A 26701-nucleotide genomic window follows, 5' to 3' on the forward strand; every position below is an offset into this window, starting at 1 on the left:
GTTTGTCTGTATCAGAATGTGTTAATTGTTGTTTGTCTCACTGTCATGTCACTACTCGTCACCTTTGTTTTTGTATCATTTTCCATGTCTCAACCTGTCTGAATCTGTGTTATATAAATAGCTATGTGTAAAAATAAAGTCAGTTCCAGTTTTGGTATTCCAAACTGATAGTTCGCTCGTTACTCTTTCGCTCTGTTCCGGATTTCCGACGTCGACCATTCTTCGAGAATAGGACTGAAAATAGCTTTGCTAAATATTGTCTATTTACTGCCTACATTCATGACACCGCACTTTTCGCATGTCACACTATTTACTGAACGAACCCAACAAATCCATTAGAACTCCTATCATTTATCGCGATTTTTTTTTTTTGGTTAATGTCAAAAGAAGTTGAATCTATATCGAATACTGTTTATATGGTTTTGGGATATCTTTAGCTTTCCTAGACTAGATTTGCAAAATGGAATCGCGTAAGCCAATTTTTTAAGAGAGGTTTTGGCGAGTTGGAGAGTTGTGGTAAAATTCAGCCGAAATGAAGGTTCCATCGCATGTCCGTAGTGCAAGGATCTGCGTGAGCCTTGAGCGAGTCCAATTTTGATCGATACAGCAGTAAACGGAAATAAGTGAAGATATGCCTCAGCGTTAATAGGTTTACAGTAGACTGAGAAAATCAAATGAGAATATTTATTGTGAATTAGAAGATCTAAAAACGGAATTTGGTCATTGTTTTCCCATTCGTAATTTTCTAGTTGGATGTTATTCTGGGCAACTTTGTCAGATTTTATTTTGGGCATCTTCCGCGGCTATTTAATTCATTTTCCCTTTTTTAGAAGAATAATGCGATGTTGCATCGAAAAATTTATATTTATATCAAGATCTACACATAAAGTTAATTTGCCACAGATAAAATACTCCATGAAATAATTACTGGATTAGACGGTTATATTTAAAAGCATATTACGTAGCATTTCCTTGCACAGTGATAACTATCACCGGGATAAGAGCATTTATGCCGGTGATAATAAAAAGAAAATGGCTGACATTTCGATCTCATTTCTCATTTTAAGAACTTACTCATAGGATTTCTCGACGTAATAGATTCCAACGCAGGTATAAATAATTGAAAATTATATTCACGGTTCACACACACAGGATAACAAAGATGCAGTTGTTATAGGCTACGGTGGTAATTTTATATTTCAATTTGCTTGTGCATGTGAAAATATCAAACATTTTTGATTTGTTGCGATGAAGCGATGATTTGCTGTGCGAGTCAGAAAGACTATAAATCAATTACGTAATATCAACTCTTGTTTTCTTAGTTGTCTTAATCTATATCGTATATATCGGTCTCCATTATCTACGTAGCCTCTGTTAAACCCTGAGAATCATTTTGTTGCGTCTAGTTTTGCCAAATGATGCGTCGGTTTATGCCGAATTACCTTACTTGATGGGAGTGTCTTAACGAACTTGGTTTTGGGCAGCACAGATTTGATCACTCTGTGCATTTATCCATTTGATTGAGACGTTAAATAAACTGGTATCAGTAAATTAGTTCAATCGTTCGAATTTTAAGGTGAGTTACCTCAATTTTTTATAGTTAAATTTTTTATTTATGTTTTTCAATAAATGTGTACCTTGGCTTAGCTGAGAAATCAGACCTTAAACTAATACGTAAATTAGGTAGTGAGAGTCAATATTTATAGATTAGTTATTTATTCTAAAATTACGGCTAATGATTATTTGTTTGTAGAAATAGGCCTTTATATTAAGTGTATCTTAAAGAAAAGTCATTTTAAGGTAATCTCAATCACGATTTGATGTAGTATGATTAAGTAATATAATAGTCTATTCTATTTATCATTTTATAACCAATTATTATATCACTCTGTGCTTGTTGTCCATTTGATTGATACGTTAAATAAACCGGCATTAGTAAATTAATTCAATCGTTCGAATTTTCAGTTCTGCGAAATAAGCAACATCCAAAAGTCTGTTGCTACGGATTGGGGTCGAATATCAAACATATACGACCTTTATCCGTTAAATATATGTCATGAATACGAGGTCGGATATTAATACTTTTCACCCTGTGCTGGTACGACCATAACCTAGCTGAAAACCTCCAATAAGGAATATTTCCTAATAAGGAAAGAATGCTTCTCTACTCGTCGGTGACATTCGTCTTGTTGTTGGGACTACACAGTATATTTAGCCGGTTCTAATACGCATACCAGAATCTGTAGAGTAGCAGGAGCCGATCCGGCCCTTTTGAATGTCTTGTGGCGAATTAAAGGGCATTTTTTATCACAAAAAGGCAGATTTTGGAGATGTATAAACAATTAAGTGTCGCATTTGAAATGTGTAGATCGGTATGATGTATTTTTTGCAACACTTCAAAGCAGAAAACTTATCTTTATCCGAGAAGTTTGTAAGATTCCATATAACAAGTACAGAGTTCATTTATAAAAGGGCAACACAAATCACAGTTGAGGGTCAATGAGACCCCCAGAACCCTCACCTGAGTAGGCCTATTTTCGACACAGGCAGGATTCAGTGCCACGGGGGTTATGAGCTAACTCCAAGTTGTTATACATGCCTCTTACAATCGTTTCGCGATCATACGTATAACATTGCAGCAAATATCTGAAGCATGCTAATCAACTTAAACTCGAGTCACCCAAAATATCTATACATCAATTATGTTGATTTTTATTTATCTTTTTCATCGATTTATTTAGTATAAAGTTGTGTGAAATGAATCAAACTTAGTAGTTATTTGACTGAATGTCTACGGCGGATTTTCATGCAGAAATATTCACGAATTTCTCGTCCCAGTAAAAGATATATGTAGAAATTTACCACATAGTTACACATTTGAAACTGTGCAAATATGTCATATAGAACATTTTTGAATTCTTCAGTGATTGGTAAAAATACGGTAATGGCGGATGGAAGTATGAATATTGCAAACGCGAGTGAAACTGTTACAAGCATTATTGTGGTACGTTTTGATTTTGCAGTTTTTTGATCAGTCGAAACCATTTCTGAGCTTCTGAATAACTGAACTATTATAACAGAATTTGATGTAATGATCACAATGAAAGGTAGAATGTTAAATTGGATGACAATTATTGTGAAAACTGTCATTTGATCAAATAATTCCCAGTAACAACCTAAAAACTGATCGGTAAAATGTACGGACAAAGCAGGGCTGAGATAAAGAAATAGTACATTTACTGCAGTAATCATCAATATAACAAATCTAGCGAATCTAGGTGTACATATTAAACGAGATGTGAACGGGAAGAGAACAACTGCTGCGCGTTCTAAAGTGATAACTACTATTAACCACGTACTATTGCTGACAGCGAGTATCATTACAAATTCATAGATGTGACAACTGATCAGTGAATTCATAACGAATATAGCACCAGTGTTTAGAAGCAAGAGAAAAAACTGTAAAACAGGCATCATCGTATAATTGATACAGACCAGAAAATCACAGAATGCCAAAACGATAAGATAGTTAGCGTAAGATAAACCGCGGAATCTGCGACTTATCATTATTAGGAAAGTAGCCGAATTTCCGAAGGCTCCAATCAGGAACATGATAGGCAGAACTACCGGTGATACAGTACGGTAGATTCCAGACCTGTTCACCACAGACATTAAAAGAATATAGCTGTTATAAGTTCGCCCAATTTGCATCTGAGTTGAATTCATGATTAACTGTTTTCAAGGTGTAGACTGAATGTATCAGTAGACTCACGCAAGTTGAAGCCATGTCTTATTTATTTCAGCTCACGATTCATTGTTCGCATCAATTGAAAAATCAATTCTCAGAAATCTGACACAATTTACTCAGATTTTGTGAAAATTTACTACTATGTAAAATACAATAGTTACTAAGTTATATAGATATGAATATTACCTGTACAAACTTCATTGCAATTCGTGAAATATCTAATGGTAAAACAGGAAAATGTCTTGATAAAATTCCACCATTTCACGACATGTTGGATTAGGTTGACTATACTGTCAAAGAGGTGTCAGATCCCCCTATTACGTAACTGTACATTGTGCGCTTTACGTGACAGCCCCGCACACTCCTCACGCAGTGGCAAAACAACCACGATGTTTAGGTTAATTCTAATATCTATTGTGTTTATTCAAGTACGGTATTGCTTTAACCCGTCCAAATCAAAACTGTAAATCACTTTTATAACCATCATTAAACAACAAAGACCAGGAGCTTTCGAGGAGCGTACATCGAAAGTGACCATGTTGACCAGGAGCTTTCGAGGAGCGTACATCGAAAGTGACCATGTTAGTTTGAGGTTGACCTTCACACTGCGCCTGAAAAAACCCAGGACAGACCTTACATAGCTGAAACCCCCATGTTAGGAGGAAATATTGCTCCTCTACTCGTCCTTTATAACCAAGACAATGGTCGACAAATTGTATACCGTAATCTGAACCAGCTGACAGCATTCTTGGAAAAATCACTCAAAAAGTGCGCCTTTTCACTGTCACTTCTTTTAATCGTTACACTTGTGGAGAACCCGAATTGATCTCGTCACAGCACCTCATCTTGCATCGGCAGCAGGATAAAAGTATTAACATTTGCATGCATACATACATACAAAATACATACATAATGTGAATACTAGCAATAATATAAATCGCCCGTGGACAGCCGAAATTAGAGGGGAGGGCCGTGTTACACATGTAGAACAATCTGTAACCACTGGCCACTAGTTCTATTGGCCTACTTGTTAGCACGCTTGCTTTCTGCGTACTAGACGTACTAGTCCCGGGTTCGATCCCCGGTAAGTGTGCGTAATTTCACTGTCATTTCTCTTAATTGTAATATGGTACTATAAAGAGAAGCAAACAAACGAGTCGGGGATGGCATGAAAAAGGAAAATGAAAAATGGATTGAAATTCCATGCAAGGATACAGAACACCTGAGGTATAACAATATGTAGTCTATCAGCCAGTCAAAGATATTACTAAACCAAAACAAGGTAGGACCAACACTATCTAAAATAAAACAGGAGAATGGCTGACTGAAGATCAAGATATCCTAAAGAGCTGTGTTGATTTATATACACATAAAAAAACAGGAGAACCCATGGTGCTAGATGTCCCCAAAACTACTAAAGTGATAACGACAGCTAACTCCATACTCAGAGAAGAGGTAGAAACTGACTTAAGAAAGGCAAATCCCAAGGGCCCAGTTCCACAGTGGTGAGTTAGAGTTAACTCCGAGTTAAAGTTAGTTAATTTTCAAGAAGTTAACTCAGAGTCAAATCTTAACTCGGAACTGTGGAACTGGACCCAGGGGTTGACAACATTCCAGCAATACTGATCCAATCAGCAGAGGAAGAAGTAACAGATATAGTATTCATCATCTACGTACAATTAAATCTGACACACAGCGGAATGGCCAACATCCTTGACTCAGTCCTTGATAATCAACACTCCATAAGAAAGGCAACCTAGCTACGAAGAATCATTCGTATCATTAGCCAGATCAGCCATCCGAGTAAGGTCGTGTTAATGATCATACTGAATAGACTTAAGCCACAAGCAGAAGAAATCATCAAGGAAGAACTATGGTGGTTTGGTCGCGTAACAAGATCATCGACTTTCCTAAAGGGCAAAGTACAAGGATGGGATGGAGGGGAATACAAAGAAATAGACGGTAAGATAAGATTATGGAATGTACTGGCATGATTTGAAACACCTTGAAAAAGATGGCTTAAGACAGAGATAGATCGTGGTTAAACTGCAGAGCACACGTCAAATAACGGGCCCCAAATTTCTGTCCAGAAATATATAAAGATATGAGTAATTCCACTGCGTTGATATGAATCTCTCTTAAAAGTAGAATTGAAAAAAATTAGGAAAAAAGTGAATCAAATTTGAAATCAATGGTTATTTGACTGAATGTCTACAGCGGATTTTCATACAGAAATATTCACGAATTTCTCGCCCAAGTAGAAGATATATGTAAAAATTCACCACATAGTTACAAACATGGATTTGTGTGAAAATGTCATAAAGGAAATTTCTCAGTTCCGGTGCAATTGGTAACAGTGCAGTGATAGTGGTTGGAAATGTAAACATTGCAAATGCGAATGAAACTGTTACGAGCATTATTGTTGTACGCTTTGATTTTGCAGTTTTCTGATCTGACGACACCATTTTTGAACCTCTGAATAACTGAATTATTATAACAGAATTTGCTGTCATAATTAGAGTAAACGGTAACACGTAAACGTGAACAACGAATGTGGTCAAGAATTTTATTTGGTCTACTAATTCGAAGAAGCATCCGAAAAACTGGTGAGAAAAATTTAACGACAAACCAGGTGTGAGATAAATGAACAGCGTATTCACTGTAGTAATTGTCAAAATAACAAATCTCGCGATTTTGGGTGTACATATCGAACGAGATGTGAACGGGAAGAGCACAACCGCTGCACGTTCTAGGGATATTGCAACTATCAACCACGAACTATTGCTACCGGCAAGTAGCATTACAAATTCATACATTTGACAACTGATCAGTGAATTCATCAAGAATATAGGACCATCTTTAACGTAGAAGAGAACAAACTGTAATATTGGCATCAGAGTAAAATTGATGCAAATCGCGAAATCACTGAGGGACAAAGCGATAAGGTAGTTGGCATAAGATAAACTGCGGAATCTGTGACTTATCATAATCAGCAAAGTAGCTGAATTTCCGAAAACTCCTAATATGAACACGACAGGCAGAATGACCAGTGACACAGTTCGGTAAATTCCAGATCTGCTCACCACAGACATCAACACGATATTACTGGAATGAGTTCGACCAATTAGCATCTGAGTAGAATTCATGATGTATATGCCGATCAAATGAGAGTGACTGACTGCCTGATATTTTACTGACTGCCTGAGAGTGTACTGACTACTGACTAGTTTACTATGACTGTCCGAGAATGTTCTGGAACTAACCGTGTCTTCTCGCTTATTGGAAAATTAATGTAACGTTGATATAGATATATCATTAGAGTCTGCTAAAATTCATTTGTAAGATGTATTGTTAACAAAGTAAAATCAATTCTCAGACCGATTTAACCCGATTTACTCAGATAAGGGAACGTTTATTATTGTGTATCATATAAATTAAACTTTTAATGAATATAGCTGCAAAGCAGCGATAACGGGTTTTCTGCAGAGCATTGTTCGTATTCTTGATCTTGTCTGGATAATGTGTCGACCACGAATCCGTGTATGCTGACGCAGCCCTACTATGCAATGAAAATGAAGGGAATTTAGAATCCTGTTCGACAGTCAACGCGGTTTTATAATAGGAAGGTCTACAAACAGTTAATTGGGTTTACTTGAAACCATGGATGATTGGACAAGATGGCTTTTTGACTCTGGAAAATCGATTGTTAGGCCTTAAGCCTTTATAGATTTCAAAAAAGCATTTGATAAGGTACTACATCAGCGATTACTAAACAAGCTATTAGGAAAACGAATCAATGGTCATGGGTCGCTTAAATGGCTCAGCAGTTTTCTACGAACGAAAAAAGATAGCCGAAATCAACGGAACTGTCTCATCTTGAAAATAAGATCTAACCAGTGGAGTAACGCAAGGTAGTATCCTAAGTCGTCCTCTTTTCACTGGCAAATGATATACAGAATAATCCAAAATGTACAGGACTAATGAATTTCCAAAACGACCTAAACAAGCTGTGTTCTGTACATAGTCAGAAACATGGAAGATGAGCTCCAACCTGAAAAAGGCATAATATGGATATACGAAGAAAACTCATTCATATCATTATACGTTCGGGTGAAAAAGATTATTTTGTTCGAATGAAGATTATTCCACGAAAAGACTATTTAGTTCCAAGAAAAGATTTTTTCTTTGCAATGGAAACACTTCGATCGAACAATATACTTGTTCAAACGAAAATATTATGTTCCGAAAAGAACAATTCTGTTTGATCGAGCAATATACTTTTGTACGAAAGAAAAAACATTTTGTTCCAACAAAAACATTTTTGAGCGAAAACAATTTCGTTCCAATGAATTGAAAAAAAAATTATTGTTCGACGGACATCAATTTTGATCGATCGAACTTAATATTTTTGGTTCGAACGAAAAACATTTTGAAAAGATGTTCAAACGAAGAAAGGATCTTTTTCGTAACTAACGTCTTCAGGAATTAATAAAATACCAGTTTCATTAATGATGAAAAAACTCAAATGGAAACTCTGGTTTATAAAGCTGCCTGCTCAGACGAATGCTAACAGCTTTAAAAAAGAAAATCTTCATAGTAGGCCTACGTATGCGCGTAGGCCTGACAGAAGGCGCTTAGGCCTATTGCTATTCAACCCTCCTAAACATCGTATTCCTGCACCTTATTTAACAGGGGTAGGTCCCTTGGTGTATTGATTCGTAAAATCAATTTAATTTTTCGGATTATGAAGATCAAATATTTCGTACTACGCGACACAGCAATTTTGCCGGATTTTCTATTGCAAATGTTGTTTGAAGTTCAATCCATGTGTCCGTAAATAATCACAGCAATTATACTGTGTTTGTTTGAAACAGTAAAGCACGTAGGCCTAGAAGTAGCACAATTCAATAAACACCTAAAGCGGCCTAGCTAGATTGAACATTTAAGATAAGCAGTGACAATTATTCATTTGTTTGTACGGAAACCCGATCGGGTCCTTTCAGCCATGTTTCAATTGAAGGTGCAGTGTACATGTATATCTGGGAGCCGTAGTGTTGGAGATACATTTTTGTATGTATATATGTATGTATGTTGTATTGTATGTATAAAGCCATCTTTTAACTGTAATTGTAACTAATACTGTTAAAATCTGTGAAACTTTAAGCCGTTCCTTATGAATGGACATCATCGATTCAGTGGTGGGACGAAATTATCTACCGAATCTGTTAGCACCTAGCAAAAGGGCGCGTTATCAAAACTTATTGGGGACAACTGCCCCCGCTATGAACGGCTTCGTTTTCGATGTAACCGGCTGCAACCCCTGATTCAATCGTATGTACATAGCGATGAATTTAGTAACTGTGCCCCACCCTTTCTCCTCTCCCCTCGTTAACACTTCACCGGGTCTCCTGTTCCTGTCTGCAGCATCCACACAGGGGCCTGACCCCACGGAAATATAGACACCTCATCGCCATACATAGAAAATCAGAAAGTCGATCCCGACTTTCCATTTAAAATGAACTAAATTCAACTCCAGGTCGAGTCTCTTACGTAGGTTCATATTGATACTTAATTTCTGTGACTAATCACTCTTTCCATGTACAGCGGGCAGATGAAGTTTTCTGATAGAATTGGTATTGAATTTCGCTCTGATAATGACGCATGTATAGTGTATTTCCTTTTTCGAAATAAAAGTATATCCATTCAAAAGCTTTTATTCATCTGCGTATTGACAAAATTCGAGTGTGTTTGTTCATCGATTATCAATTAGTTTCATTTGCTCGTGATATTCTAGAAATATTGGACAATGTAAGATAGCTTGAGGCTTATCTAGTAATTGATATGGAATTTCGCTCTGATAATGACGCATGTTCTTTGTAAGCCAAGAAGATACACAAACGATGAATCAGGAGAGAAATCCCACAATAGATTCAGCCAAAAATGAAAAGTTCTATAATACAGGTATACATTACGAGCACGGTTTGGTTAAAATACTATCAGCCTTAGCCGAAACATTGCTCCACCTCTCACACCCCTCCCCCACAAAAAAATTATGATTAAATGCTGGGTATGGCCCTGGTAACATAACACTAACCCCCGGCGATACTACTTGAGGGATTTGGCTATATCTTGTCGTAGAAGTCCCGTCTGTCCGAGTCCAGTTGAAATAAGATGTATATTTTATTTATGACATCGACATATATCTAATCTCTATTCGTCAAAATTCATAGTACGTAGGCTCTATCCCAACTAAGCTATGCCTGGTGTTTCAACCTCACGAATGTGTTATCTTTTAACCTGTAATTTTCTTAAAAATTACATCCATATATTTTCTTGGGTTCGGCCAACATTTTCCCCACGATCCTGCTTGGCAACATTTACTGTCTCGCCATTGCACACGCATGCCATCCCTCACTTAATCCGATCTCCTGAAAATTAAGTCAATTACGTTATCGGTCAAAACTACTATAGGAAGTTGGCTGATGAGTGTTTTATAAACTAGCAATCTTTAGTCTCACCACCTGAAGGGATTAAGTCTAAGAAAGGCGATGTAAATTAGGAGCTGCTGGACTGCAGAACATTTATACTTAATGCCACTTGGATCTGATGAACACTATAAGACGTACGTTGGCCCCTAGGAGTCAAATTGAAAACCGCCACGGATAATCTAAAAATATCAAATTTATGAACAATTACGTAACTAAGTAGCTGCTAGCCCCTAAAACATCACTTATAGCTAACACACACACACACACACATATATATATATATATATATATATATATATATATATATATATATATATATATATATATATATATATATATATATATATATATATATATATATATATATATAAATTGCGTATATACATATTATAATATATACATTTCAAACATATGTACATTTTTTTCAGATTCCTAAACCATGACCTCACCTGCTTCTAACCTTACCCTATTTGGTATGATCAATCCCTGCTACTTCCATTCTACTCACTCCTGTACTACACTAACCATCCCTCAAAAATTCTTACATTAAAATATAGCAGCTAAATGCTGTTCTATCTCCTCAACATACTCCCTTCTTGTAATCTGATCCATTTGCCTTTGTTGTGGTGTGGGTTTGGGTTATCAACTAGTTATTGTGTTTGTTGTTTCCACCGATGATTAGGGTTTAATCCGTATTAGTGTGTTCGATCCGATTCGTGGAATTCCACTGACTCTAGATCAATCACTACTTCTCGTGGATCTAATGTTTCGTTCTTTATACTACCATAGCCTTTCTATACAATTCTTTCTTCATTCAACCTACAGACTCTTATCTTTAGCTTCTCCAAACTCTAGATTCCCTACTGTACTGAAACCCTCCCTTTTTATACCATTTTTATAATGTTTCTCGCGACGTATACTTCCATATAGCCCGGTATCATAGCCTGTGACGTATTCTCTCGTCACATTCCAACGAGCTATATTAAGGGTTTGTACGTATGTTATACGTCACGAGCGCTAAGTTTACTATTTGAACTTTGCCATATCCCACAAGCAATTAATTGCTCGTAGCTTTATCCAGCCTCCCTACGCAGATACCCACGTCACTCTCACCTACGAGCAATGATTGCTCGTAGCTCTCATCTATCTTCTTTTCAATGTCTTTTGTGCAACGTAAGCATTTACGTAGGTTGTTTACTAACCGCAGCCCTGCCCTGAGCTCTGGCTTCCTTTCCCATTATGTAAATAACTAATTTATCACCCAAATATTGTACCTTCGGTGTGCGCACCAGCACACATCTAGTTAGTCTGAATACCAGTCGTTGTTACGGTTCTGTACAACTTCTGACGCTAAAGTATCATATAGAGGTTAACTCCTGATAATTGCAATGCAACAACTGATTTTAGTGTCAAATCAAACCTTTGTACTAAAATAAATAAATAAATTACCTTGTTGACTTTGAAAACGTGTTTTATTATAAAATTTTTGATGATTTAAATCGCGAACCGGGGAATTTATTGATTTGATTTGAATTGAATTGATTGCCACTATCGGGATTTCCAATACGGACTAAATTAATAAAATGTGAAAATTCAATATGTCTCTCTAAAATTACTCTAAATGTTATTTTTTGTTGATAAAACGCATTAATTTTGGTCAATTTTAACCTTAATAATTTGAAACAAGAATAATATCTGAATTGGCACCAAGTTTAAGTTCGAATCCGTAATTTACACTCCCATCATGCACCACGAAAAGCCGCCATATTTGTTATGTTGCTTCACTTCAACTGTTTTTTGAGGCGACTAGTCAAAAGTTTTGAGCTACTACGATCGTCAAAAGCTACTTAGGATTACAAATTTATGCACAAACAATAATTAACTTCCATCTGATTACAGAACAGTCAGTTTGAGGTAAGTTGATGGTGTTTTAAGGGGTGAAATAGACGCTCAAAGCCTCGTCCCTCAAAATGAGGGACTAAAATTAACCTTATATGAGCACTTTCGCCCTAGACGTTGTTTCAGGAACAACGGCTAGGTACTAGACTAACATCTAGTGTGCGATATCGTGCACACTGCACACACACTATCTTTTCCCATACACATAAAACCCTATAACTATTTCCTCTACAATGTCCTCTTATTCATGAAACTTATGTGCAAGTCGAAGAAACTTGGGGGATATATTTCTGGGGAACCCCTTGTATGGTATACGATGTTGATATTTGTTATAATCAAACTGGTCGAATGTAATTCGAACTTAAACTTTTCGTTATAACGGCATATCTTTTTTATGGATTTTGATCTAATCCGGGCAACGTTTGCAGTCCATTTGTTCATCAAAGTACAAGAAAATCCATTTTGAATCTAATGTCCCGTAAACCGGATGAATTAAGGCTGGCTTATGTCGACAAGCAACGCGACGCCTACCGACGCAACTGGGTTTATCGCCGATTAGCGGCAACTAGCGGCCTACGAGAGGCCGCCAGTTGCTCCTCAATCGGTTCGACATAAGCCGGCTTGCGACGGCAACGCGACGCCTACCGACGCCTACCGACTCGTCGCAAGCCGTATCCGACTAGTTGCCCATGTTCTACTCCGGCCTACGGTAGGCGGACAGTTGCTTTCGATCGCAACCGACATAAGCTCATCTGCGACGCGATGGAACTGAGCGCAGCAATTCCAGCCAATGAGAGACCGCATATACATAGTACAGATAATGACTGCTAGTTAGCGTCATTAGTAATTAGTCATTAACTTTCAAAATTCAAGCAGTTCCATACGTAAACCAAACCTTCAGCACGGCAGATGATTGACTGAAGATCTAAAAACGAAATTGGTAGAATTATGGTGTGAGCGGCCATCTTTATATGATGTCGCTAGCACATAGTATTCAAAAGAGAATCAGAAAGAATAAGATCTTAAAGAAATAGCTTATGTACTGGAATTATACTTCCCAATAATCAAAAATGATTCAAATCTATTGTCAAAATGCTTATCACGTGATCATCGGCGGTCGGTTCAGTTGCCAGTAATCGTACCGACATAAGCAGGGAAGCAAACTGGCGGATCTCGTATCTCGCTAGTCGGCCTCAGTTGCTGGGAATCGGAGCGCAGTCGACATAAGCTGGGCTGCGATCGCGGTCGCTCTCAGTTGCGTCGGTAGGAGTCGGTAGGCATCGCGTCGCTTGTCGACATAAGCCAGCCTTTACGGATTCAACTGTATAGAGATACATATATTGAATCAATTTATCCACCGTAACGAGAGTCCAATCTTTACCCGGGCGTTTGTGCAATCAAACCTAAGTGTTTGAGCTATGGAAGATGCGATTAGATGTTCCATTTCGCGTTGCCATTTGATACGCATCACAGGACGCTTCCGTGAAAATTTCATTTTCTGATGTACAGGTGGAACCAAAGGTCAAGATCATCGAGGTGGCGTCGCTATATATGTTCATGATCAAATCCAGTTTACTTAAAGAAAAGATTCAAAGGTTTCCCATTTTCTCCTTCTAGCTGAAATTTGTCGGAACTGTTGGCAGCAGTTTCAGGTCCTACATTGCTGCAGACGATCAAAATTATCGACTGTTTAAAGGTATGTTTCCTACAGGAGATGAAACAACGAGTCTATACTGAATACTACATTATTGTACTTTTTTCTTTTACTTCCAGCTCGATTTATCAAAGTGATTTACATTATGCCTTGAGAAGTCAAATCTTATTCACTAAATTTGAAAAATAAGATTTTCTGCAAAACTACCACCTTATTGTTCTTTTTGGTTTCTGATTGTTGGCATAGGCTTCGTTGAACCTGATTCGTTAGAGAGGCTAAGGCTCGAGGCATCAAAACACGGAGTCAACGAGGACTTATACATGTATCAACCCGCCCAAGCTGTAGGGTGGAAACATCACCCCTTGCTTGTTCCCTGTAGGTTTAGCCGTTGTGTTGATTAAAGCGCTCTAAAAGAAGATGCATCGAATAACGCAGGAAATCATCATTGTGAGGGGAGGTGGTGGTACCGACCGCCAGGGGAGTCAATGGAATCATGTCGGTTATCACTACAAAGTGCACACGAAGTTCCCTATTGAAATCGAATGACTGTTTGTTTACTGGCCGCTAGGACGAGGAACTAGCAGCCTAGGCTAGTTGGTAATAATCCCAAATGTTTGGCAAGAACTCGGTGTTTTTCACGCCGTCCCAGAATAGTAGATCATCTATAATGAGCGGGTATCGTTTGTATGTCTCCTCAGACAGAGCTCCGATTGTGTAATCATTGACTGTAGAGCTGCAGTTTACGGGTACATCTTCATCCTTTGCCACGATACCTGAAAGTAAAAAAGCCCTGCACTTACTCAAACGTCAAGTATAAATTTCAAATGTAACCACGATTGAAAACGAAATTCGAATATCAAGAATTGAATAATGAAAATAGAAATAATCTGATAATAAAAAAAACTGGGCGTTTCGGACTAAGACGGGGAGGGGGCATCAGTGTCTTGGTCAAGAGTAACAAGTTGCACGGTTATATCAATAAGTTACTCAAATAACTAGTTCCCCTATGCTTGCTGGTTTCTTATTTAAGAGACCCCGCGACGTCGTATCTTTTTATTTTTGATTTTCATTTTCAATTTTCATGGTGGGTATGAATCTCATTAACGTTACCTAAAGTTCCGTTGGTGTACAAACGCGCCCCCTGCTGACGATTCCACGTGGCAGTCACGTGCACCCAGCCTATCCCGACATGTGTTCGACTGGCGACTCGAATCTGTCTTTGCGTTCCGTTTTTGACACCGAGAAAATGGCGTACACTCATCTGGATATAACCGGCTTGATGGAATACCGCATAACCGTAAGATCTGATTGTATGGCCGCCGTTACCAAGATAATACGCCGTATAACAGCTGTGACATAGCGGGTCCTTAAAAATCGGGTTCTTATCCATCACATACAACCAGAACATCATCGTAAAACCCGTGCCACATTCCATAAGATATCCGCCGAAACAACCTAGATAACGCACGTCTCCGAAATTCAGGTATCCAGTTTTCCGGATATGTAGCGCGTATTTGGAGTATGCTCCGGGGACCAGACCGTAGTTTGAACCGATGAACGTGCCATTCAATTTAGCGCCTATGAGTATATCGTCTTCTATAGCGTCCATCGAGAAATATTGCGACGCGTCTGAAAATTAATACGTTCATGAATAGATTTGCATATTCAAATTTAATGAAATTTTCTGTTTGCTTCGAATCCAAGATTTTCGACACGCTGGTCACAGTCCAAACTTTCGAGTTGAGTGGTTAGGGATGAATAAAGAGGAATGGCAATTGAGAGGTCGTATAGGACGGACCACGATCTTTGAAATTTTTAATCGAATCCGCTTGTCACTCAGTTTTTTTAACAAACTCAACCCGCTAAGCGCCACGCAGGGCTTTATAAGCGGGTTCGATGTTTCATTCACCCAATGAGGAGACCTGAGAAGAACCTTCGACCATGGAACTCCGTCGCCACCAGGGTTCGAACCCATAAGCCCTGGATTGAGGAGACCAGTGACTGGCGGCTTAAACCACTCGGCCACCGCGCTTGTCACTCAGTACTGATGGTGAATGCAACAGCATCGCGCTTTATCTCATTGGACTATAGAGGCCGTTAAATCTGATCAGACTCGCGCGTGACCCCAGAGGGCCGCTTTTATTTGAAACTAACCGTTAGTGTAATACTGACAATCCGGTCCGATGAAACTATTCGTGCACACGTACCGACCATGTACAATATTCTCCTAAACATGAAAAAAAACAGAAATAAAACATCGTTATAGTGACAGATCAGTTAAAATTGTCATGTACTATATATTTGACTGAAGTGAAATCGACGAAGCCGATATCATGGAATGCCAATTTTATCGTGGGCGCGCTCGAGGACGCGAACCGCGCACGCCAAATATATTCCGTATTAAAAAAACGTATAAACAGTTGGTCACATGGAATTGCCTATATAGTCTGTGTTCTTACCGTTCGTTGCTCGTAGAAAATCGTATCATCCGTGGCGGGTTCGAGTCCCGTGCAATTCGAATCGGAAGTGCGCGAGTAATGGTGGCATATCCGGTTTGTTCTCGAGTATGAGACTGATTGACAGCGATCGTCTGCGGCGCATCGTCTAAAACAGTCCAGGTATCGAGAATCTTCGAAGATTTCCTTTTGTTGAAATATCCCGGAATTCACCGGTTTCATTTGCGCGCAACTTGGAGAAGCCCTGAAAAGTCGTTGGCGACTAACGTCTCCGTAAACACCCAACACCCACGTGACGTACAGCAACATCGAGCAACCCATCATGGCGCTTTATTCTGAACGAATGAGAAATAAAACGACTTTGATACGTAGGCATGCATTGAGTTTCATGAATTGGTGTCAACTTTGACCCAATGTTAAACAACTTATGGAACGGAACGGAACAAAACGACACAGGGTCCCTATATCTTCTAAATGGCTCTAATGTAAAAGGTCTTTCGAACTCGTTATACCAAGGCCTAAATTAACTCAGGCCTGATCCGTGTCAATTTGGAACTGGACTTGAATTTGGCGCGGGCCAAATCATCTCCAAGTGATTGCAGCTATATGAGTTCCTAGAATAAGGAATGGAACGGTACTGGCATTTTCACAACGAAAAACGGTCAATGCAAATCAGTTTTCTATGGTGGCTGATAAGGGCCAAAGCGAAAAATTACTGGTTTGCAAATCAGGGCGCCAGAACGCCAAAACAAAAAAAAACGTCCAATTTTCCCTGAAAGCTCGTTTTGGCGCGCCAAAACAAAGAAAATTCCGTTTTGGCGTCCCCGCCAAAACAACGAAAAACGTCGAAATTTCTCTAAAAGTTCGTTTTGGCGCGCCAAAACAAAGAATATTCCGTTTTGGCGTCCCCGCCAAAACAAACTTTCAACCACGAACTTTCAACCACGTAAAATAATTCTATATATGCAAATTTATGCAAATCACACACAGGATCAACGCGCCAAATTGAAAAATAATTTTATTGTCGTTGAATGCTTGTTATACGGAAATAACCGTGCCTAAACGAAATAATCTTTGTTTTGGCGCGCCAAAACGAAATAATCTTTGTTTTGGCGCGCCAAAACGAACTTTCAGAGAAAATTGGACGTTTTTCGTTGTTTTGGCGGGGGTGCCAAAATGAAAGTTCGTTTTGGCGGGGGCGCCAAAACGGAATATTCTTTGTTTTGGTGCGCCTAAACGAACTTTAAGAGAAATTTCGACGTTTTTCGTTGTTTTGGTGGGGGCACCAAAACGAAAGTTCGTTTTGGCGGGGCGCCAAAACAAAGAAAATTGGTGCCCCCACCAAAACGAACTTTCAGAGAAAATTGGACGTTTTTCGTTGTATTGACGGGGGTGGCAAAACAGAATTTTCTTTGTTTTGGCGCCCCCGCCAAAACGAACTTTTAGAGAAATTTCGACGTTTTTCGTTGTTTTGGTGGGGGCGCCAAACGGAATTTTCTTTGTATTGTCGCGCCAAAACGAACTTTCAGAGAAAATTGGACGTTTTCTTTTCGTTTTGGCGTTCTGGCGTTCTGGCGTTCTGGCGTTCTGGCGTTCTGGCGTTCTGGCGCCCTCATTTACATACCAGGAATTTTACGCTATGGCCCTTATCAGCCACCATAGTTTTCTTACTAAAGTATGAACACCTCCATCAACTAGAAGAGATATTCGATCGGCACAATGTGTTCAAGAGAAAGGTGTCGGACCGAATTATTCACGAAGTTGAACATACATGCCACGGTGGTAGTAACATAAGCGAAAACTCCATTGTAACCATTATTGAAAAATTATCAAAAAGGTCCGAAATGTTACGTTTGAGCTACAAAAGTAGTTTCGAATACATCATTATGTAGTCACCCTTATTGGCGTCATCATTAGTATGTGATCATATGTACCACCGTCACATAACGGGTTCTGTGTTTTAGGTTAGCTCATTTTTTTGCCATTTGAGTTAGCCCCCGGGTTATAACACTGTCTATTACACCGGTTCATCTGCGCAAGCCCCGTTATACGTTGCAATGACATTAAGCTGATTTAATGCTATTAAGTATTCATAAAGCCCCCTTTTAGATTCAATTAGTAGAGCCATTTGCTTGATAGAAGAAAACCTTTTGATGCGACACAAAGTAAGTGCCATTTTGAGGATTATCTTGCCATACGGACTTGGAGTTAGTGTCAAACACTCGGTAAGAGTTCGTGAAATACAGAAGAATCTGTCTCTTAATGCGGTAAAAGTTGAGACCGGTAAAATTCTACTCCGAGTTGGTGTTAAATACTGGACGTATCGGCCCCACTCTGCGCGGTGGCGCTACCGCGCGGGATTTACGCGAAGCAGCAAACGCAAACATGGCCACTCTCTCAATTTTCAATGATAGAAATCGTGTGTGCATTTCAATTATTTCGGCTGTTAGGGTTTTAAGGCACAATATAAGTTGATGATGTGATATGGCGATGTTAATTAATGATAATTCCGCAGTGAAGCTAGTCACGAACGGTGCCGATTTAGTGTACAGCTGCCAAAAACACTAAATGTGCGTAGTTGCGTAACTATTTGCAGTGAATTGCAGACGAAACATGAAGCCTTAACGGCCGTTTTAAAAAAATTATACCAATCGCAATTGTAAAATAAAAATGAGATAGAACCTAAGTTAAAATTCTGGCCATTTCTAAAATGTTATTACTAATTTTTAGTCAGTGCCGAACGTTTAGTTTTCCAACAATAATGAGGGGTGGTAGGTAGTCATGCGATTCAAGTCATCATTTATTACACGTTACTTCCGTGTTGTTGAAAATCTCGCGAGTCCTGGACCAAACCCCATTGAACAATGTGATCTGTGTACTGGCCATAAATGCACACAGATCACACTACACTACCCATTACACACTCCAGTACCCACAGCTTTCATATATCCATCCAAATATTTAGAGTGTCTTTCTTCCTGGATGAGAGTTAGAAAAATACAGTAGACTCTGTCTCTTGGTGCGGTAATGTTAAGACTGGTAAAATTCTACCTCAAGTTGGAGTATAATAGTTTTGAGATACAGTAGACTCTGTCTCTATTACAGCAGTAAAGTTGAGACTGGTAAAACACTACCCCGAGTTGGTGTCGAATATACTGAGTAAGAGTGTGTGAATACAGTGGACTCGTCTCTATTTACTGCGGTCAAGTTAAGACTGGTTGAAAATTCTACCCCGAGTTGGTGTCAAATACCAAGTAAGGGATTTGTAGAATATATCAATTGTAACCGCACGTCCATCAAATAGGGTTTATGGTACAGTGGTGATAATGGTTTTATAAACTTTCACGAGCCATAAAAAGTTCACATCCATTATATCTATATCTGTCATTAATAGACGAGTTATTTGTTACAGACATTGATATCCCTTGCAACGTGAATGAAACTACCAATAAAAGAAAAACACTGTGGATCCAAACAACAAAACAAAATTACTTGATGTAACGATAGTTGAAAATGATATATCATCCAATTTTCACGCCTGCACTGATATATTTTACAGCGCGGTTCAGGCTCAAAAATAAAAGATGTCCATTACTTTAAAATCCAAGAATTATCGAACGAAAACGCATTACACAACTATTTAGAAATAAACGTACAAACTCACTACATACGTGTATTACGTTGTAATAGTTGTGTAATACGTTTTCGATTGATAATTCTCTGGATTTCAAAGCAGTAGACATCTTTAATTTTACCTTCGGTTATATCAACGGGAATCACCCAGAGGACATATCTACTTCAAATCAGAGTCCCAACCAAAAAATTAAAAAATAGAAACGAACCAACCAACACATTCCTTACTAACGGGCTCCTGGTGTTGCAAGTAATTATTCCTAAATGAAGCTTAGCATTCGCAATTTCTTTCTAAGCAATTTTTGTTTTGTTTTACAGGATCCAAGAACCAGTTTGTAGAGTTAGCTAGAGGAGGGAGTTAACTCTGAGTTAATAATTGTCAATGGGTTAACCCACAGCTGAGGAACCGGGACCAGATTGCGGTTCCACAGTTGTGAGCTGGAGTTAACTCCGAGTTAAAACCAGTTCGTTTTCAATGAGTCAGACCTTGATAATCTTAACACGTTTTCTAATGAGTCAAATCTAACTGGGATATAACACATCCTTAACCCTAGATACTGCACTAACCTTAACATTAATTGAATCCTAGTCGCTGCGGCTTTGAGCATCAATTATGTAGGGATGATCCTCTCTCAGGTGTTAAAGAAAAGATGATCCCAATTCTAATTGGTCAGACCGTCGAAAAAACGGACCAATAAGAATGGTGATAGACTGACAAGTACATGGTCAGGTTTATTTCACCGATTTGAAGCTAATTCTACACTTGTTACATTGTATGAACAGAAAACAGAATGCGCCATATCCAATGTATAATCAAACGGTTTTATCATAAATTTAACTGATTGAATAAATGTAATGTCATCCCTGTGCTATTTGGATTATAACCAGCAGTCTGTCATTGGGAGTCATCGTTGATCTAGAGCCATATTGATGTTGGTAGCTAAATATTTGTATTGAGTTTATAGTCTATTTTTCTGTGTTAGTGGTTATCACAGAGCCTTTTCCACCGTGGATGTTTTGACATATCGCTGTCGCAGTTTTTTTTATCTTAGTTGCTTGTCTCAATCTGTAAGCATTTGATAGCATTGTTTGTTTATACTTACCCAACAAATCGTACAGCTCGATTCATTTAAATCAGTATCTTTAAATACATTTTGTCTAATCAGAAATGTTTCATTGTGATTTGTATTAAGCTTTACATTTTCATTGGTTCAAATTTACAAGGTCGATTCTATCCATTTCTCACATAAAACTGGTGTATTTCACTGGGGAATCGAAACCAGTTCGCTGATTCTCGTGGATTATTTAGTATCATCGCTGTACGCTATCGGCGTCATTTATCGGTTGTTTTCTTGGAGGTATCAATCCTTGAAACTTCTGGTATCGTGTCGTTATTGGTAGGTTTAAACCACTCCGTGTAGCCCAATGGTTTCCCATCGTCGATTTCAAGCCGCAGACAAAATTAAACTGCAATGGGAATAAAATAGCCATCCACTTTTTATCATTAGAACCAACTCAAAGATTGCTTTAGATTCCGAAGAATCAGTGAGGATAGTTTTGCCACCGCATCACGCAATTGCACACGGGAAATAATATGGTTCTCCAGCGATTGTTATGGTTGTTGAATGTCCACCATTGTTGTGTGCAGTGTTGGTAAATCATCTTACTTGTGTTGTTTGTTTAGATCACACCCGCTTGTAATACGCTTTTCAAAACGACTCGAACAACTTATTACTAAGTCTATATATCCATCTTTTTTCCTCTTAGTCGGATTTATGCATTCTATCTCTAAAACCTTTGCTATTCTTTTCATTCGACTATAATCTCTTCCCAAAGCTAAACTGGGTCTCCTGTCTCTCTAAAACCGTTGAACCTAACTAAACTAAAAACTCTTTCTTTTGATATCGTTTTACTGTTAAGTGTGTGCAGCCCCTTTACCACACATGGTTTGGTATTTACGGATTGTGACGCATTCATACGTTACAACATTCCACCGCCCCATGTATGGAGTGTTTACATTCCACACTCGTCATAATATTCTAAAAATACTTGTACTCGCCAGAGCTCATTGCCGCACAAAATTCAGGTTTACCTACGCGGATACTTACGTCATTGCCAGACATGTCTATTTACATAACTAGTAATTGTTTTTATGTGTGGCGCAAATATCAACACAGGTAGTTTGATAAGAGCAACGCTCTGGCCATAAACTCCAGCTTCCGTACATTAATCTAAACTGCTAAACTACCACCCAACAGAACCAGTCAAATGGGAAAGTGAAAAAACGGAAGCGGTCGTACTTATTACTGAGAGCAGAGTATTTACCAAGATCAACCAAAATGGTATGAAATAGCTCATATTTTGTGAGTTAGTTTGTTTTTGCTTAACGACATTTAGATCTTGGTTCCCTGTCTGATATACTCGGGTTGCCTGTAAAATTTCGCCTGCCGGATATGCTCGATGTGGAACGAGAAGACCGCTCGTCTGCGATAACAGAATACAGAAATTGCTCGTTGTCGGAAGGATTTGCTTCGAGTCGCCTCATATCAAACATGTTTCATATTGGGCGTCGGAAAAGCGCTCGTCGCTATGAAATTGCTCATCGATTGCTCGTAGTTGCTGTGTGCGCGGCAGCTGGGGAAGACAAGCGACAAGCAACCAATCAACGCGAATAATTAGCATGATATACTTCCAAATTCGACAAGTTTCGAGGCAGCAGCGTACCATCTTGACAAGTCACATGAATGATGCAGGTGTTTGCTTGGAATGATAATCGCCTCTTCGTCTCCAGTAATAGCACACGGGAGACGCCTAGCGATCGATTGCTCAAGTCTTAACTAAGAAACAGACAACTGTCCACAAGACTAAGTGAAGTGTCACCCACACACTGTTAGCAACCAGTAGGACTCGAACCCACATGTCAATCAGCCCTGATAGTGAATGGAAAAGCATCACACCTTATTCCACTGAGCTACTGAGGCCGCTTTGAAAATGAATAAAACACTATTTAGTTTACTAAATAAAGAATGTCTTCAAACTCCATTGAATAAAACCACGTTTAAGGCGAATTTATCCTTCGAAGAAATCAGTTTTGATTTCCGTAATCGTAATTTGCTAGTCACGTGTCATCTAATCAAATCAGATTCGTACAACAAGACGAATTTGACGATTTGTTCAAACCCGATACTAAAACGATCAGTTGATGGGAATATCTTTAAATCCCATCGAGTCTGTTGGCTTGCACTGGATCCCTCGTAACCGTATTAAGTATTTACTGTTCATGTGACTGTATGCATTATGGATTACGAAAATAAATAAATTGTTATCATTATCAAATCACCTCCGGAGATTAAAATCCTCCGCTACAGCTACAACAACACTCCCTCTCCCCTTCTTTGCTACCGATTATCAGCAATGGTGCTAAACAGTGGCAACAAAATACAAAATTTCGCTAATTGTGGCTCAATGTAAACGGGTAGTCAATGTTCCCCGGTCTCCCCTAATTTCAACCCATACATGTTTGGATGATTTTAAAAAAGATATCATAGTCGTATTGAATTGATCACGATCGGTCACGGCGTTATCTAGTGCTTGTAAGTCAAAGTTCATATCTCGTATTTACGTTGATGTTAAAATGTGATTGAAAATAAACGATTTATAGATCATAAGTTGTATTCGATTCTGTGAAAGCGACTATGATTCAATGGAAAATGTGGTTTGGAAAAATACGATAACTGATGATTTTTCATAAACAAATTCAAATTTCTATGTTCATCACTCATCAACAAAATCGTATCTTTTGTTGACGGTTGTGACCATTTTTATGAGTTTACCAAAACACTAGGCTTTATAATATAGCCAGGCTTGATGGTTTGATGGATGTACCGCATCCTCTATACATTATCGGGATCATATCTCGCAGTATCGGTGCTAAGCTGGGTTCGGAAAATGAAGAGTCATCAGTTAATGGTGGATATTTCTATAGACCACGTGAGTAAATATTTTATGACTAAACGCAGAATTTTCATTTCACCTCAACTTCATACCGGTAATTCATCAAGAAACTCATTAAGAACGGCAAGTTTTAATCAAAATATCAACGGATGTCTTTCTGAATGGTTCATTTGTCACACAAGATAATAGAATTAACGGAAGAATCGATGATAGAAAATGCCAAAGCGATTTGTCTAAATCCATGCACGGATCGTATGCGGAAACCAACAACACCTTGTAAACGATCTACAAAACCTAAACCTTCGCAAATAATAAACAACAAAACTACCGATGAAACCATCGTTAAAACCCTCATTTCCCGTCTAGACGATTCATCAGTTACACCGAGCTTTGAACGTCGAGTAACCCGAAGATGAGATGTCACAGAAAAAATAAGGACTGAATTGATGAAAACTAAAAGGCACATTGGAATCGTAGCAGTAAGATACAGGAAAAAAAATTTCTCCGAACCCTGGTAAATCCAGTATCCAATATCAATGTAACTGTACCGGATCTGCCTGGAACGGTACGTGATGTTCAGGAATACAAGATGGGATACAAAAAGTTTAGGTAAAAATGGACCAAAATGTCCGCAAAAACCAAGCATTGAAATAAACAATATCGCATTTTTCAAGATTAACTTTTTCGGAATTTTACGAGATTTTATTGGTAACAATACGACGATTTACCACTCTAGACTGAGCAGTAAAGTGCACCAGTTACGTGTCATCTGAAATATATAGAAAAAACGGCAAGGATATTTAAATAGAAATCCAACCGAAATTCCTTTCGTTTCCCTGAAACAGCATATCCCCCAAACGGTGTAAATTGTTTTAGAACAAACAGCGTGAAGGCGTTGATGTAAAACCCAGTACAGACGCGGGTAGATAACATCCGAATCAGATTAAAACACTGAACTTTGGCCACGAATTTGACCGGTTGAGTTTGAATGTTCTGACACCTGAGCCGCAGTGCCGGACCACTCATTGTTATATTGACATTAGAAATGTTATCAAACATTGCAGCAGCATAAAATCTGAGTGAGACTGTTCAAAAGTAGTGAAGAGTAAATTCAATGTTGAGTCCACGTTTTGAGGCTGAATCGAGGCCACACAATTATCTCGGCGATCTAGTTTTTATGATGAGCAGTTCTAACCAGACTTGAAGTTTTCCTGAAAGTTGCGCAGAATTATGCAAACTTACAATTAACACGAGGATAATTTCGGTGAGACATTTTCAAGAGATTCAGATAGAGTATAAGTTTCTATCCGTAGGAGTAGATGATGCCGCAGTTCAACCTACTCTATACGACATACACGTGTAGGTTGTGTTTGGTGTCGACCAAATCCTAATTAGCACTGCATCGATATCAATATCTGGTATCTGACCCTAAAATGAGGTAAAAATCTCGTATATCTCGTATATGTCTGGAATACAAAATCTAAAATTCTTAACTAAACTCTGAACATGGACTCAATGGTCCCTGCGAAACTCAAAACAAAACAAGTCTCATTTTCTTTCCCTGTAACGCCAAACCATGGATGGACCAATAAAGATGAAAGAATGGTGTCCCTTTTTGTTGTTGAAAAGTATTTGCCACTTTCTACTTTTGGGGCGATGTCATATGGCTGTTTACTTTGGGGATGAAAAAAAAGAAAAGGCATGAAATTGTTGCTTCTCAAGATGTTTTTATGGACACTTTAGCTTGAACACTCTTTACGTCTGCTTTTGTGTACAAACCGCTTTTTGACGGTATTCTAATTGACTTGGGTTATAAATAAGACGTCAACGAACTTATGGCATGCTACGTCACGTATGGTATGGGTCTGCCAGACTATACGGATTCATAATTGCGGGAGGACATTGTTTGGACATCGAAAGTTTTAAAAGGGGTATTTCCCCAAAGGGGGCTTCGTCCGAACTTCTCGGTCATTTGCACCCGGCGCGCTTAACAAAATTTTCGTACAGGCCTGTAGCGGGACAGCAGACTCGACCCTTCATTCCTATGTCAGATAATGGTATTTATCTCGGGTATAAATCATTTTCAGGTTTCTACGGGTATTAGTTTTCAAGCTCACAGTGGGCTGTTCCGTTGGTGGATGGTTATTTGAAAGCTGCGAACCTTTGATGCGTGATCTTCAACATTGTCGAAAACTGATTGACGGATTTCGCGATATGGTTAGTACGGTATATAAGTGGCGTGATCTTCCACATTGTCGAATTAAGATTGACGGACTTCGCGATATGGTTAGTACAGTAAGTGACGTATTTAAATCCTAAAATGAAAACGATAAGACTATTATTTCATCATATCCATGTGGAAGCTCAACATAAGCTTCATGATGACGAGAAAAGAGCTCTCTGGAATGACAGATACAAAGCTAACCAGAAACTGTGAACGGATGTGTGAATTTACGACACCAATGCATTCAGTACAATTTGCACAATGAATGTCATGTGAATACATTTTCAGAGAGTTGTTGTGAAGAGTCATGATACAGAAAACAAATTGAATAAGAAAAGGGAAAAGCTGTTATTGGTAAAGCTGAAACAATAATTGAGTTCGTAAACAAGAAGATGTAATAACCAAATCAACATGAAAATGATAAAACGCTCTGATTTGATTAAGTAGCTACAATTTCCATTTATTTTCAGCTAGCTACGATTCACTGTGGTATTGTTTATCGGTGGGATTTTGCATCATAGGTTTGTTAATCTACCGTACTGCACGGGCAACTGAAGGAAATGAAAATCTGGAAAAAAATAACAGCCAACTGCTCCATGCGTCTGGACAAACGAAGAAAGAGAAGACGCCGATGGTTGAGAAAAA

At 38.6% G+C, this 26701-nt stretch overlaps 1 protein-coding gene and 1 long non-coding RNA gene across 2 annotated transcripts; one reads left to right on the forward strand and one right to left on the reverse strand.

Moving 5' to 3' along the window:
* The first annotated feature begins 8774 nt into the window (after window positions 1-8774).
* LOC141903389 (uncharacterized) lies at window positions 8775-13938 on the forward strand. Its single transcript, XR_012619067.1, has 3 exons — window positions 8775-8830; window positions 13753-13831; window positions 13909-13938. It is a non-coding gene; the product is annotated as an uncharacterized LOC141903389 (long non-coding RNA).
* Window positions 13939-14374: 436 nt separating this feature from the next.
* Window positions 14375-16566, reverse strand: LOC141904402 (uncharacterized). The gene is made up of 4 exons (XM_074792987.1): window positions 16513-16566; window positions 15944-16016; window positions 14900-15418; window positions 14375-14562 (listed from the first exon to the last, which is right to left on the reverse strand). Exons 1-4 carry the CDS (start codon window positions 16564-16566, stop codon window positions 14375-14377), a joined length of 834 nt encoding a protein of 277 aa, XP_074649088.1.
* Window positions 16567-26701: the final 10135 nt, after the last annotated feature.

This window comes from Tubulanus polymorphus, chromosome 4, assembly GCF_964204645.1.
Source record: "Tubulanus polymorphus chromosome 4, tnTubPoly1.2, whole genome shotgun sequence".
Taxonomy (NCBI): domain Eukaryota; kingdom Metazoa; phylum Nemertea; class Palaeonemertea; order Tubulaniformes; family Tubulanidae; genus Tubulanus; species Tubulanus polymorphus.

Coding starts and splice junctions, on each gene's coding strand:
- LOC141904402 (XM_074792987.1), bottom strand. CDS start 16,566: ATGGGTTGCTCGATGTTGCTGTACGTCACGTGGGTGTTGGGTGTTTAC. Junction 16,017..16,512: donor TGTTGGGTGTTTACGGAGAC/GTTAGTCGCCAA, acceptor TTTCATGTTTAG/GAGAATATTGTACATGGTCG. Junction 15,419..15,943: donor TTGTCAGTATTACACTAACG/GTTAGTTTCAAA, acceptor ATTAATTTTCAG/ACGCGTCGCAATATTTCTCG.